The sequence below is a fragment of the Micromesistius poutassou genome (assembly GCF_964030765.1).
Source record: "Micromesistius poutassou genome assembly, chromosome: 17".
NCBI lineage: Eukaryota > Metazoa > Chordata > Actinopteri > Gadiformes > Gadidae > Micromesistius > Micromesistius poutassou.
In genome coordinates this window covers 13,691,742-13,707,031 of record NC_140287.1, presented here as the reverse complement: position 1 = coordinate 13,707,031, position 15,290 = coordinate 13,691,742, and the positions used below count along the sequence as shown (strand labels likewise).

At 44.7% G+C, this 15,290-nt stretch overlaps 1 protein-coding gene across 2 annotated transcripts; it reads right to left on the bottom strand.

Annotated features, from left to right (window-relative positions):
* Positions 1 to 471: 471 nt before the first annotated feature.
* On the bottom strand, positions 472 to 14,428 carry kdm1a (lysine (K)-specific demethylase 1a). 2 transcript variants are annotated; one of them, XM_084482640.1, is made up of 22 exons: positions 14,369 to 14,428; positions 12,883 to 13,176; positions 12,745 to 12,780; positions 12,011 to 12,176; positions 11,708 to 11,841; positions 11,522 to 11,600; positions 11,345 to 11,437; positions 11,106 to 11,212; positions 10,906 to 10,987; positions 10,658 to 10,752; positions 9,813 to 9,830; positions 9,034 to 9,176; positions 8,786 to 8,876; positions 8,351 to 8,485; positions 6,433 to 6,506; positions 6,026 to 6,137; positions 5,721 to 5,853; positions 4,894 to 5,081; positions 3,660 to 3,774; positions 3,191 to 3,318; positions 2,436 to 2,582; positions 472 to 1,505 (listed from the first exon to the last, which is right to left on the bottom strand). In XM_084482640.1, the coding sequence occupies exons 2-22, from the start codon at positions 13,153 to 13,155 to the stop codon at positions 1,305 to 1,307; spliced, it is 2,550 nt and encodes an 849-aa protein (XP_084338766.1). In that variant the 5' UTR covers positions 13,156 to 13,176; positions 14,369 to 14,428; the 3' UTR covers positions 472 to 1,304. The 2 variants fall into 2 exon arrangements, with proteins under 2 accessions (XP_084338766.1, XP_084338767.1); XM_084482641.1 differs by lacking the exon at positions 12,745 to 12,780 and having other exon boundaries at positions 12,011 to 12,179.
* Between the last annotated feature and the right edge of the window lie 862 nt (positions 14,429 to 15,290).

The following is a 15,290-nucleotide window of genomic DNA, read 5'->3' as shown; positions in this document are numbered from 1 at the left end:
TCATGTATGATCGAGTTTATGTAAAAAAAAAAAAAAATGGGTCAGTAAACATTACCGGCTTGTTCCCAAAACATTTGGTTTACCAGGAGAAAGTGAAAATACCATTGTGCTATTCACTCCAGAGATCCTGGCTGGAACGGCCGCTGCTGTAGATCAAAACCTTCCTCTGGTCACCATAGGAACCGCAGCTAGAAAACAAAGAGGGGGGTGGGGTGGGAAGACATGGAAACCGGGGAGGAAGGGCTGGCGGTGGGAAGACACACTGCCTCAGAAAGGCCACAGCTCATGGGCCTGACCAACTGTTACTCTCCCCTCGTTCATCACAACCTCAGCTATGAGGGGCCACCGCCAGAGACCCTCGTCATGAGGCCCAGTCTGGCCCCTGATCAGGGGGTTGGACATATAAACCAAAACAGGCTTTTTACATAATTCCCATAGTGTTTGAAATAAAATAAGAATCCTTGAGATGCAATTCTTTTATTAACAAAAAAAACAATGTATAAAAAAGTATGTGGTGACGACACATTTAAAACTCGTAACAAAAACATTCACAAAATCTTTTCTAATTTTCTTTTCTCACTATACTATCCATTCTAAATGGAATATTTAGTTTTTAGGCACCACATATCTACCATTCTCTTAAGCAATGTTATTCAGCCACAAGTCAAACCATGAAAATGCCCCTTACATCACATTGAACCAAAAATACATTCCAATGGAGTGACACTGCCTTTATCTTCGGCTTCATATTAATGTGTAGATATATATACATAGAACCATCGATAAGGTATAAATATATCCTCTTCTGTAACTATACCCAAACCTAGGACAAGCTGAATAACTAAACAAAAAATACATGTACTTTTTCCGAGTTTAACTCTTAAATCCCATTTTCATAATGCTACTGACGTATTATCATACACATGTGTTGTGATGGCCGAGCCAAATGTTGTTATGGAAGGTATGGCAGCGTTGTACTCTGACAAGGAGGAACATATATCTAACCATACATTCCCCCAACCACAGGACCAGCAAGAGAGCGGCTCAAACACACTATTTCACATTTGTAATGGAGCTTGTTGTGTGTTTGTGTGCGACAAAGCCTTGAAATGTATAGTAAAGTCTCATTGGGGATGAATGCAGAGACAACTCGTCTCCATTTGGTTATTTCCTCACAGACAAGACAGATAAGGGGAGCGGGGGGGGACTTCGTCGGAGAGTAGTGGCAGGAGTCGTCATCATCGTCGTCTGCGGGAGTGTGTATGCGTGTCTGTGCCAATGTCTATGAAGGTGTGTGTGTGTGTCTAGACAGTGGCGGCCGGCTGGGCCTGCGGGGGGTTGCTGATGGCCGGGGCGGTGGTCTGCCGGGGCAGGGTGTACATGGCACCCAGGAACTGGTCGGCGATGCGGCCCGCCTCCCGGAGGCCACTGAGCAGGGCGCCGTGCACCGTGGCCGGGTAGTTCCTGATGGTGTGCTCCCCCGCGAAGAACAGTCTGGGGACGGGCTGGGGGAGGGAGGGAGTGAGGGGAGAGAGAGAGGGGCGGCTGAGGGTGAACACTCTGGACAAAAACTGAAGGAGTCCAAACGACCAGAGATTAAGGCTCAGTTATCAGAATCAGAATTGCTTTTATTACATTCTTATTGCAAAAACACAAGGCTAAAATTCTTATGATTGGTACCTCAACACACACACACACACACACACACACACACACACACACACACACACACACACACACACACACACACACACACACACACACACACACACACACACAGCAACAATACAATATAAAGTAAATAGATATTAAAAATATATAAAATAAGTAAAAATAAGTGGTAGTGGTACCAGCCACGGTTGATTGTAGATATGGTTCCACTTCAACGCAACACAAGGGGGTTTGCGGACCCTCCTTGCGTCCACCGCAAGGGCCTCACGTGCGCCTCCCAAAAAAATTTTGGGAGGCGCCTTTCGTCGAGGAAACGCAGCAGCAAGGGCTGTGATTGGTCCACTCACTAAAACCCGACGCAGAACCAAAACAGGTTCACGACTGCGGCGAAGCGTCTGTGTGGTCATTGTGTCGTGTCGACATGGAACCAAAACTGAGCCTTTAGTCCGGGTTTGTATGATGAAGAGCGAGAGAAATGGACTATAGAAAAGAGAGAAGGAGGGAGAGGAGGAGTGGGAAGGCACTCGAGAGACTGAGCTCATCAGTCAACACATAAATATGACTGGGGTCCTCATCAATCTGCATGCCAACTTCAAAACACCCCCAGAAACATCTGTGTTAGGAATGACTGTGTGCCCTGGCACTAGTCATATTATAATGTAGGCTTGGCTCATGTCCATTCTAGCTCTCATGCTGACACAGGCACAGGCACAGGCACAGACACACACAGGCACAGACACACACAGACACACACACAGCTGTACCTGCGAGGCTCCTGGGATGGCGGGGCCGGGCGTGATGGGCTGAGCCATGAGGTCATAGTCGTTTCCGGAAGAGCCCGCCGCGACGTACGAGTAGGACCCCCGCGCCCAGGGGTCGGCACGCCAACGCGTCACGACCGTCTCCTTAGGCTGCCATGGCAACCAGAACAAAAGCGATATACAAAACAAACGTTGGTTAAAAGTTGACTCGAAAATTTATCAAACTAAAAATGATGACAATAAAAAAAAAAAATGCTAAACAGCTGGTTGGTGAATCATTCCCAATGTTGGCCACCGCAATCTTGATCTCTTCTGGTATTTAACCATACATAATGATTTATGGTGACAGCTGGCCTGGCTGCGACCACAGATATGAGTGCCAGTCATGTTAGCTCGCTTTGTGTGAAGAGGCATTACGAGTCTATACAGCGACCGATCTGGCATTCCAGTGAAAAAAAAAACAAACAGACTGGAAAGCCGGAAGAAAAAATGTAATCCATCACCATTTCTCTCTGGTGAATGGAAATGTACTGAAGGGGAGGGCCGGAGCCATAACACACATCGAGGGCTACAGAAGCGCCTTACGAGTTACAGTCACACTGTGGCGATACCATCGAAACAACACACAACGAGCAAAACAAGCACTGAGGATACCATCTCCAGGGCTCCAGATCCAATCAGGACTGCCCCCAGAGTGACAGCGATTCAGGGGTATAAAAAAACACCAGGTTGACTGAGGAGGAGGAAGGTGAGCATACCTGAGGCACCGCGCTGCTGCCGAAGATGCCCTTCAGGATGGCCAGGCAGCGGCCCACAATGACGTCATCGCTGATGTTCTCCATGATGCCGGCCGCCTCGCCCGCCATCAGGGCCAGCAGGATGGGAGCTGGCAGAGGAGGAGATGCAGTTGTTGTATCGATTCCCATTGCGCTGCACTTGGACATTGATTACGTGTAAAAATAAAGTAGACTACTCAAAGTTCTGCGTACAATGCAGAAATTCCTTCTCATTATTGTCCGTTTGGCCGTTAGGTAAACTACAGTCTGCTGGCGCACTCGCAGTGAGAGTGGTTTGAGACAATATCGCTCAAACTAATGTTGAGTGATAATCCTAAACTAGAAAATGCATTTCCTGCAAAAAAGTCAAAAATTGCCAATGCAAATATCCATGAACAATCAGACCTTTTTTTCACCATGACTACCACTGGGCACTCTGAGGGAGGCTCACCTTTGTAGAGGTTCCAGAAGAGGAACAGTTCGCCACGGCTGGCTGTGGTGGAGCCCACGTGACCAAACAGGTTCACGCTGGGGTCCCAGAAGACGCGGTCAAAACACAGCACCACCTAGAGGAAGTTAGGTAACATGGAGCAGATCAGTGACACACATTCAGCTTACAAGGTCACAAGCAGTGGTACTTACAAGTACATTTTATTTGTATAGAAATGAATCAGTTAGAGCCATTCAGACTATAACTAACCCTAGCCCTAACGCAAGCCTTCCCAAGGGCAAGGATCCGTCCTTCCAGGGATGGTGGGGACGGCAAAGGGTGCCATAGTGGACAAACATTTCTTGGATCTCAGCTGTCATCTTGATTTTTCCTATCCAGCGTTGGGAGATGGCTGTGAATGGGATCCAGGGGAAGAGCTCCCCCTGGTGATAACATGGCGGTACAGGCCAGTTCCCGTTGCATAATAATGCCGCATTCTCCTCCGCGCTGCAGCAGTTGGCAGCATACTGAACTGTCTATAGAGGAAAATGCTCAGAGACCCAGGGGGGGGGGAGGGGGAGAGAGCGAGAGCAAGAGAAAGCATACTTGGCTCCACTCCTAAACTCCTCTTCCATCCGACCCACTCAATACCAATGTTCATCCGGCACTCCAATTTTACAAGAGGGGGTGTAGAAAAACAAAAGCTCCCAGACTATTTATATGATTGAACTGCTTGTTCCATCTCGAAACCCAACACCAATTTTGATTCATATCCGCGGGGTGCAGGGTCAAAAATTAAATGCGGCAAGTTAAAAAGTTGCATATTTACATATTAAAGGTGACATGTTATATTACCAGGTGTAATTGTGATTAGCCGTTACAAGCCGCTTTGAAAATCAGCCTCTTCTGACATCACAAGTGGGAGTGTCCACCTAGATGTGTGCTGGATAGATCAGTCTACCAGCCTACCCAGTGGACTGTAGCAAACCTTGCTCATCTATCTGTCATACATCTAGGTGGACACGCCCCCCTGTGATCAGAAGAGGCCGATTTTCAAAACGGCTTGTAACGGCTAATCACAATCACACCTGACGGGTGTTAATATGGGACCTTTAAAAAAAACAACTTGGCTGGTAGTGTTCAACTTCAGCAGGTGAAAAGACACAATTCTCCAAGCAGCCGTTGGCCCCCGCGGGGGGGCTAGACTCCTCAGGGTGCCCTGCTCCTCAGGGTGCCCCGCCCCTCAGACACCCACCTTGTTGAGGTTACCGAAGCCCATCCTCTGGATGGCGGCGGTCTTCCACTCGGGCAGCGGGGGAACGAACTGCACGGCGGGGGGCTGCTGCTTCATGACGCCCAGCGGCAGGGTGCACAGCACGGCGTCACACTTGTAGATGAAGGTCTGCGTGGTGGAGCGGGTGTTCACCGCGATCACCTCACAGCCTGGGAGGGGGAGGAGGCACCAGAGGGTTGGATCGATGCAGCGGAGATCCGCGAGAGAGGTTTCATTCATAAATGATGGACTCTCTTTCCAATGCGGTCTAAAACGTTAGGGACGCACAGAGAAATGTAGCGGCGCACAAAAAACGTTTGTGCGTGTTCATGGATGCAACGTCTTTTTTGGACTAAAAACACCAGATGCCCTCATGTCTTATAAAAAAAAAGTACTGCAAAAAATAACAATGAATTAATGACAAATGAAATCAAAGCCGCGAGTTTTGCTTGGTGTAGAGTTCTGGATCCAAGAGCCATCAAATACTTACAAAAGAACAATGCTAATGTAGGGATGTTATGCCCGGGTGACACACACGTAATTGCAACTGTGTGTTTGTTGCTGTTTTCTGCTTGGTTTAAATGGGTGCCATTCATATGGAGAATTGTTTCAATTGGAGCAGTGAACCAATTTAAGCCAATCAGGAAACATTCCCGGTGTTTTCATCATGAGACGGGGTTGTCCTTGAGGTTTAAATGTTAATGTTTGGTTACACTTCAATAGTGTAATTAAAGTCCAACAACAGAGTAAAACACCTATAATGCAGACAGTGTTAAAAATAACAGACACAGAACATCCCATCAGCTTACCGGAGGCTGTGTATCGGACTTGTCTGACTGCCGTGTTGAGCTTGATGTCCAAGCCCTCAGCCAGAGCCACGGGGACACAGCTGTAACCGTTCCTAACCGTCAGGTGACTGCCAGTGAACTCAAAGTCATCATCCTGTGATAAAACCAACCATCGTAACCAACATTGTTAGAACTGTGTAATAGATTTTAATGATCACTTTGCATAGCATCAGCATTCATTTCCTAGCATTTAACATAACCTTTAGGAATTGAATTACAAAAATCCCTTGCATCATCAGACATGATGATTGGACTCAGTTTTGTACCTGATCCCAGTGTTTGAGAGACAAGGTGGAAAGGGGTGTGGCGTTGGCAAACTCCAGGTTGGCAAAGTGCCAGTCTAAGATCTGTCTGTCTCTGGAAGACAAGTAGACGTCGCTGTGGTGGTCCGAAGAAGAGGAAAAGGTGGAGATAAAAGGGTGTCCTGGTTAACATCAGAGCAATAACTCATCTTCAAAACATGTAAGTCGTATTTCTTGGTGATGTTTAGAGATGCAGGGGAACAAAAGTTGATTTACTTGAACTTCATTGTCTTACTCTTTTAGTCAAGTGAACAGTGTTAGTGAACATACAGAGTGTAAACTGAATTTGCACTAGAGAACTGAGTCACTTAAGTCAAGAGGATGGTTTGATTCGTTGAATGGATGGCTGGACAGACGTATGGAGGTCTCACCTGGGTGGATTCGCCTCCAGCTCCTGTAGCTTTTCTTCAAGTTTCACCTGCAGCTCCACCAGCTCATCGTACTCCTGAGGACAGACACGTGTGTGGAGGAGTTTTAGCCATCTCCTTGTCTTGATCTACTGCATTGTCCCTTTAAGGCAGCCATGAATAGGCTTGTACTGCCAAGAGGGTATTTTCATTTGAAGTCAGGATACTGTCGATGATCCGGTTATTGGAGATGATTAATAGGTGCGCTCACACTGTAAGCAGAAATTGCCAGCAGTGCATCTCTAATGGTGTTACACCCATGATCTATCCAACTATAATGAGGAGTCTCTGTATGTCTGTCCTTCGATTTACTTAACAGTTCATCTGATCGATGGCTCGTTCAGAACAGGAAACGTTTTAAACAGGTTTTTGAACAGGCACCGTTAATATTGGTGTTAATATAAAACGTGGTTTTGCTAAGTCAAGTTAGGTTGCTTTGTTTGGCAGAAAGCCCGTTTTAGAAGCCAGCAATGAGCTGTACTTTACTTAAGTATTTTGTCAAACCAATTTTTTCTTTAAATGGCATGCCAGTTCTTGTGAATGTGGGTGTGTGCGTCCACGTCGAACACACCCTTAAGTGTTCTGGAACAGGTAGAGAGGACAAGTAGACCAGTCAGAGGGTGGGCTGAGTCGGCCGGTTCAGAGGTTCACCGCAACAGTGCTGGCAGCCACAGCAACGGTGTTAAAACCGTGTCTATAAAAAGCTACCGAGACACCCTACTGCACTATAATAACGCCTCCTACCACTGCTCTACAGTGGGCCACACTGACCACTACGGCAAGCAGAAACCGGACCCCGGCAAAACCGACACATGTAATGAAAAGTAATGAAAACCAAAAAACAACGCATCCAACTGCTGACTGCGTTGTGAAACTACATTTCCTTCGCATTTATACTCATGTGAAAGTACACACGGATGGTTATACAAAGAAAGGTCCACGAGGGCTGTGTAAGCGGGTGTGTGACTCCGGCTCCGGGCTGAGTCAGACACGGTGTCAGATCGGTGGAAGGCTTGAAGTGGCTTCTATAGACAGTGGATGAGGGGAAAAATGGGTCCGTTCCGGTCGAGACACCAGCTGTGTTTGAAGCAGCTCTATCCACGGTCTTAAGTACACACACAGCTCACCGAGAGCAGATTTATCTCCAGCCCAAAATAAAAGGCCAGCGCTGGCTCTAATAGCACATCCAGCCAGGGCATTAAACCACTTAAACACAGTCCTGCGCAGCCCGCTTGAGAGAGTTACAATGGCATGTGGTTAGGGACGCTGATGCATCCTCTACCTCGCTGCCGGCCACCATACATCACTTTTATGAGAGAGGTACGCTTGAGAATTTTAATGATTTTACCAGTCAAAGTCACAGATAATGAAAATTAGGTGGATGCAAATCCTGCAGACTAGAGGCATTTTTGACTCATGCAAGAGGGCCCCATCAATGTGCCATGAAACAGATAAAACATGCATGCCTAACCACCACACTATAATTAATGAAAATAATCCTCTATGGTTTTTTTTAACCGCAGGATGACAAGGGGTAAAATGAGTACTTGATCGTTTCCCAGCAATCTCCTGCATACCCTTGCAATCTGCAAACACACATTTCCAAAATCGCACACATTTCAATGTGTGCGATTTGCTCTGACACACCATTCTAGAGTTCAGCAAAAATTGACCCGACTTGGTGTCTGGCTGTTACATTAGTCGCGCCAGTTATCGAGACCTGAGCCAGCAGAGATTAGATCCATTAATAATGAACACTTTCTCTATTGAAAGAAAGAAAGAAAGAAAGACTGAAAAAAAGAAGACATAGATAGAGAGACAGAAATAGAAAGAGGGAGATGCAGGGAATACTGTATGGGTTTGGAATCAGAACTGGGCTCACTTTGCAGAGGGCGGTTAGGTCCCGGTGTTTGCTCTTGACCAGGAACTCCGCCGTGATGTCCCTGGGCGGCTTCACCTCGCTGGCCTCCTTGTACTGCTGGTGGAGCTCCTTCACGCGCTCCTTGGTGTTCACCATCTGATGGGAGGAGAGGAGGAGGAGCAGCGGATCACAATAAGATTATGTCAGCAAACAGAGAGTTTGGTATTCGTGCAAACATTTTATGATACGTCCATTTCGTTATGTGTTCATGAAAAAAAAAAAATCTTTATAGTCGTGATAAGCCCTTGGCTACGAGAAGAGGTATTGCTGAGGCAATGTATTTGAATATACATGTAACTTGCACACAAGTTGCTAAGAAAGGAGCAGGACCTGGAGGATCTCCTTAATTATTCAGATGTGAAATATGAAAGGATATAAAATACATGTTATGTTCACCTTGTTGAGCAACTCCTTCAGATCCTCCTGGGTTTTGACGATCTTCTTCCAGTGTTCAATCTGCTCGTCCTTTACGTGTTTTTCCTGCAGCCTGCACACACACACACATGCACGCACACATGCTTTAGTTACTACTGTGTGTATGGTCGGTTAACATGCGCAGTGTGCATATCAGCGATACCATTTTGCCCATGGTTGATATTGTAAAATCATGTGTGTGTGTGCTTGTGTTTGAGCGTGTCACTCACTGGATGACCACTTCCAGGGCCTGGCCCAGGGACACAGGCTTGTTGTTGAGGAAGTTGAAGTCCAGCTGGTGGCTGAGGTAGGAGGTGGCCTCCAGGAGCCTGTTGAACTCCTGCTCCACCATCTCGTCCTTCTCCTTGGGCACCTGGAGACCGACACACAGACCGTTGACAACCAACCCAGAATCTTAGCCACCAGAGGGTTACAACAGTAATACACTGTAATACATAAGAGTATAGTAGCTTCAACTAGAAGGAAAGAACATGGCTAAAAATGATCCATGATCCATGATCAGTTTAAATATTTTTGTTTTATTTCCCCTTAAAGTCATGCAATAATCCGATGTCCTCGAAGATGTAATTCACCACAGGGCATATAATAGCAAGCATGCGTTTCATGCTAAATTTAATTTTTTATTTCCTAACTTAATGACACAGACCATGCATAGATTTACTCTGCATGCTATCTTAATAAAATCCAGCCAAAAGCCATATATTTCTGTGAAGATTAATTGTTAATAGTATAAGTATTGCATGAAAATATCTGTTAAACCTTGTAGACAGAACATCATCAAAATAAAACCTAATTAATGTCAATACATATCTCTCATATCTTTGTATCAGTTCTCATATGATTCTCATTACAGAGGGTTAAACTGTCGTGACATTATGGGTTGAAACTCAAATGATGAATGGATGGAGAAATTCAAATCGAAGGATGAAATGGAATGATCATTAATACAAGGTAAGGGTATGTATTATATAAATAGAACAATACATACACTCGTGCATCGTTCACCCTGAAGTTGTTCACCAATAGATGAACAAGGGAGGGTTTGAGAAGAGGGAAGGGAGAGAGAAAAGACAAATTAAATACAACTTCACCTCAAAAAAGCAAAAAACATTTACATTGAATTTTCCTCTGCTGCTGCCGATGACTAAATTCATCCCAAGTGATGTTGAGGCTTCAAGAGCCTTTAAACCTTTACAAGGAAACTCACTCAACACAAATCTAAATTATCCCTTTTTCACTGCTGCTGCCCTTAATGACAGTTAACAAATGAGCAAACATATTGTTTACATCCCATAATAGCATTGGCCTCTGCCTGCTAAACGCCCTTCATTAAAAAGACTGTGGGCAATGACCTGCTAGCCAAAGCAGTGAGGGACGGATCCACTCTTTTGTTTACGCAGTGTGTGGCATGGTTTAACTCGCAGGGAGACAAAAACAGGTCTATAAATGAGCCTTCAGTCCAAACAGATGCGGGTTGTACAAAGACCAAGAACTTTACATTTACTGTTAAACCACACAATGTTATATACAAAAGACAGCTTACACATACACAAACACACACTGTGCTTTAGATCCATTTCCTTGTAGTTAGTGTGTAATGCATACATGCATCCATAACATTAATCCACATCCCATCTTTAAAGTATTTACCCATTTGAGACTTCTATGACTGTTTTTCAAGGAACGTACCAATGAAAGACCAATTTGAAAAAGTGATTTGATCATTTTTATATATTTCAGATTTCAGTCTGCTAGGTAAAATACTGGATGATAAAATATACTATACTGTTAGAATAATAGCATATTAGATCTAGGATGTCTGGTTATACTTACGGCCTGGCCATTGGCTTCATAGAGAGGACACTTCTGTTTTATTTTGGCCAACTCCATGTTGACCTGCTTGCTTATTACAGCCATGGGGTTTCCTCCTACACACAAACACAGAAATAATATTTTAACAACACCGCCCTCTACTGATGGTTATTGGTTACTGAACCACTGATCAAAAATCATTAGCATAAGTTCTAATTGTAATACTTCTGCAGGAGAGGGAATGCCATGGATGAATGAAAGTCCCTTACCTAGTCCGGTCACTACCATAGCTCCTAGATCTGCCACATAGTTGCCTTTCCTAAACGTGGCCACTCTGCCGCCCACACGATCCTGTAGTAGAAGATGAAAAATAAAACCTTTAACTTCACAAAAGCAAATCACTAAACTGAGTCATGTTGAGCACTAGTCCCACCTATTTATATTCATATTGACTTGTCTATTGACATACCCTGGCTTCCAGAACGGTCACGTCCATCCCAAAGCTCTGCAGCTGCCTGGCAGCAGCGAGACCCGACACGCCCCCTCCGATTATGATGACCTTTCCTGTCTTTTTAGCTGCAGGAGAAAGGAAGACGGTTAAGATATAACCCAGGTCTGGTGTATAGCCAATGGTGGCTCGGGGAGATGTTTGAGCAAAAAGGTTCAGAGTTACATTACACTCCTGAAGATAAAATGACGTGCACTCACTGGGTAGTGGCTTGACCCTCTTGTAGATGCCAAAGTTGACAAGACCATGCCTCTCTAGATAGCTGTGTATCCTGTGGACCAGCACAGTGTCACCTGATGAGATAAAGAGATAGATAAAGGTTACTATTTGTTTCACAAATAATTTAAGAAAGTAGGAAAGTCTTCAGTGGAACTCACTATTGTATGGCGCTTCAAGCTGTTGTGCGGTGGCTTCAAACGTCAGCTGCACCTTAGGGTTGTCTAGCCACAGTTGAAGCTGAAAGAGGCATCATGGTGAAATTAACAAAGAGATCACTTCACGTGTGTCTTGCCTTTGAAACCAAAAGCCTGGTATTGAGTGTGTGTGGGAGGATGGGCCCTTACCGTGCGGTTCCGGATGAACAGGAAGACCTTCTGGGTCTGCTGTGGCCCACTGATGATGTCGGGGAAGCAGGCGGCCTCCTGCGACGTCATGCGGTCGTGGGGGAGGCGACTCTGGAAGGCGGCTCCCTCCACACCTAAGTAAGCCAATCACGTCCATCGCGGGATTAAACATAGTCACCAACAGACGGTACGATATTATGATGATACTTGTGTACATAAAACAGGTAGCCACATGGAAGATATTATACAAGTTATCTGCTTTCTATAACATGGTGTAATAAGTGCATGGACATTGAGACACACCAGAGGGCTCCTCGGGCTCACTGTCATTCTCCTCCTCCGGCGGCGGTGCGGGTGGAGGCACCACCTGCTTCCTCTCCTTCTCTGCCTTGGCATTGCGCTCCTCCTCTGAGTAATATTCGTCCTCAGACAGATTGGCCAGGCTCTCGTCCATCTCGCGGTACTCCACCTGCAGTAGGACGCACAATAAAAGCTCTATGAAAACCTGGCTCTGGGGTCCGCTGGAAGGCAGGGGCGAACTTGTGCGAGGGGTGACACGCTTCACTTTCTTCCATGGCCCGGAGTCTTTATCTAGGGAAGGAGGTATAATCTGTTATTCTTCAGCAATACTATAGCCATGTCCTTTCTCTGTGTTGCTGTAGATGTTGGCGTGTTCACTGGGTCTTTGTGTGTGAAGCAGCCTGGGTTAGTTTACTGGGAAAGATAGCACGGTTATGTGATTTTGCATTAAGGGGATGTTATAAGACAGAAATAGTAACATGTGATCCTAAAGTAACTTATTGATTGACTACTGCCGAGGTCCAAGCGATTCTTTCTTCTCTTTTTTAGAAACTCATTTGACTGTAGCCTGTCCCTTCTGATCTAGATACGACATTAAGTTCATTAATGCTCCCTGCGTTGCCCACTTTATGGCAACACAATGTGATAAGGTACACAATGGACATCATAAAAACGGTAGAAATGCTGATATATATATTTCAGGTGTATAGTGTAAAGTGAACGCACAATATACTCACGTAATTGAAATAATGGTAAACTTTCCAATCTTTGCCCTATAATGATATGATTTAGACATTAAAAATAAAAAGGGTTCATATCCAGCAACATGTCACCCTCTCTTGCCATAAAGGGCAACGAAGATCTTAGATGTTTACTTTTGCTCGCTTGCGACGGCTCGTCCTGCGGACTTCCGCAGCATCCTGGTCCGCTCCTCCGGGACCTGCTTGGTGGGGTAGAGGGGGCCCCCCCGGCTCCCCGCTCGGGGAAGCCCTTTCCTTTTTCTTGACGTCCGCGGGTCCAGGAACAGTGGCCGATGGCCCAGACTGGGCATCTGACCCAGAGGCCCTTTCCGCCCCGGCTGCCCCGGTAGAGGATGAGGAGGTGGAAGAAGAGGAGCCAGCGTCTGACTTCTTACTGGACAACATCATGGAGGACGATGGAGGCCTCTCCTAGGGCGGGAGGGGAGGATAGCATAAGTATTGGCGATTTCTGGTTTGAAGATAAATGTTTTTTGAGGGGAAATAACTGCCACTTGAATGTGAACAGTGGATAAGATAAGAAATGATCAGAAATATAACAAAGGGAAAAAATGTAAATGGAGAAAAGCATGACAAATGCCGATCATTATCATAGGTATCACTATTAGTGCAATACAGCTTTGCCATTTGGGGGATTTTTAGGTAAGGTGATAATACTTTTATTTAGAGAAATCATGAAATATTTAGACAAATATGTTCTGGTGCCTAAACCTTACAACAAATGTAGCCAATCATAATAATAAAAACACAACAAGAACAACAACATGAAACTACTTCGCCTCTTTACTTTGGGTGAAAATGAATGCACCTGCTGCAATAGGCTAATACAACACTAGATTTGATTGGCCCTAGGAACTGTAACGCCCCAACCCGTAACACGCATTTGAGTGCTGCTGGACACGGTGCATGAACATATGATTTTGTGAAATGACGGCTCTATGGTACAATAGCATTGTTTTACCCATTTCTCCGTGCACCTCGTAATATCCATTCAAACACTAAGAAATAAAGAAAGAACCAGAGATGTAGTTATAGAAAACATCTAACGGCCTTATACTATATCATAGTGTATTATATCATACTACATGATAATCATCTGGAGAACCAATCCATTGTGTAACTCTACCGTCGTCCCTATGGAAAATAGCAAGAACCGGCTAGCTTGCTAATGCTAGCTCTGTATGAAGCCTGCAGAGCCAGCAGCAGGTTGAGCTAGCCAGTTAGGGATAGCTTGGTCCATTGTGTCATATCACCAAAAAGGAAAATGTACATTGGTTGAATGTATCAATAGTAGCCTACATATTAATCTATTTCATCCTACGTTTCTTTCGACACGATTGGAAAAGGTATCCGAGGAATTGAATTGACGATCGATTGGTTGCGCAAGCTAGCCATATTGTTAGCTAAATGCTAACAATGAGTGTCGACTAGCAGTAACGTTAACTGTGGCTCAGTAGCAGGTGTGACCCGATCATGACTAAACGAACCTCGTTTTCACATGGATCTGAGCTCGTATACAAAAACATTTAGAGTACCCCTGTTCGCGGCAACATGCAATATTTTGTGCGTTTTTTGTCACAAACGATTGAATTATCATCATTACCTCTTGATCCTGAAAATGTCAACACAAAGGCAGCTTTCACTGCAGTGCCTCTCGAAGGAGTGTCATGTGATTGGCTAAACTAGACATGGACCAAGTTTTCTGGGGCACGCTGATTGGCCGGATACACTGTCAAACAAAGCTGAGTCATTGGATATTCAGATATTTGTCTCCAAATTCAACTTACGATTAATGTATAATTGCATTTTCATTTGATTGGATTTATGTATACATACGTAAAATAATACACACAAGTAATATAAATATCCTAAATATATGGCAAAAACTATTTTTTAAATGCAATGTTCAATATTCACCACCGTAATGCAAATAGCCAAAAGTCAGCAAAATGCCAAACTGATCCCAAATCAGTCTTCACGCCACAGCAGACATGATGACGTCAGAGCGGCTAAACCCGAAAGACAGGTATATAGGTGTATCAGGAAGGTACAGGCAAAGGTGTATCAGGAAGGTAGCCTACAGGATCTGCTCCGTCGAAGTTGTAACCTGGGCTGCGTCCGAAGCTCTAATATGTGTGGCTAACTCGTTGATTTCTCCATTTCGATACCCACATTTTGTAAGTAAACTTAAAGGAGTTTTGTATAATACTTGTTTCAATAACTCGAATGATCCTACTAGTCTTCCATGCAGTGGTTGTGTCAAAGAAGTTGTTTGTTGTTTAGCGTTTTTCTAATACTTTACTAAATACTAGCTTTAATTGCAGTCTTATCACCAAGGCATGCCTGGAATAGCGATCGATTGATTATAATTAACATCCTGGAACGTGTATAGATTATTTTTTAGGTTATTATTTTTTTTCGATTATTTTTTTAATCTATTGCAGTCAAGTAACCTAATTTCAACATTCAAGGAAGTCAAAAAATGTCCTTTATGGTACAACAAAAAGCAATAAAACAAAAATGTG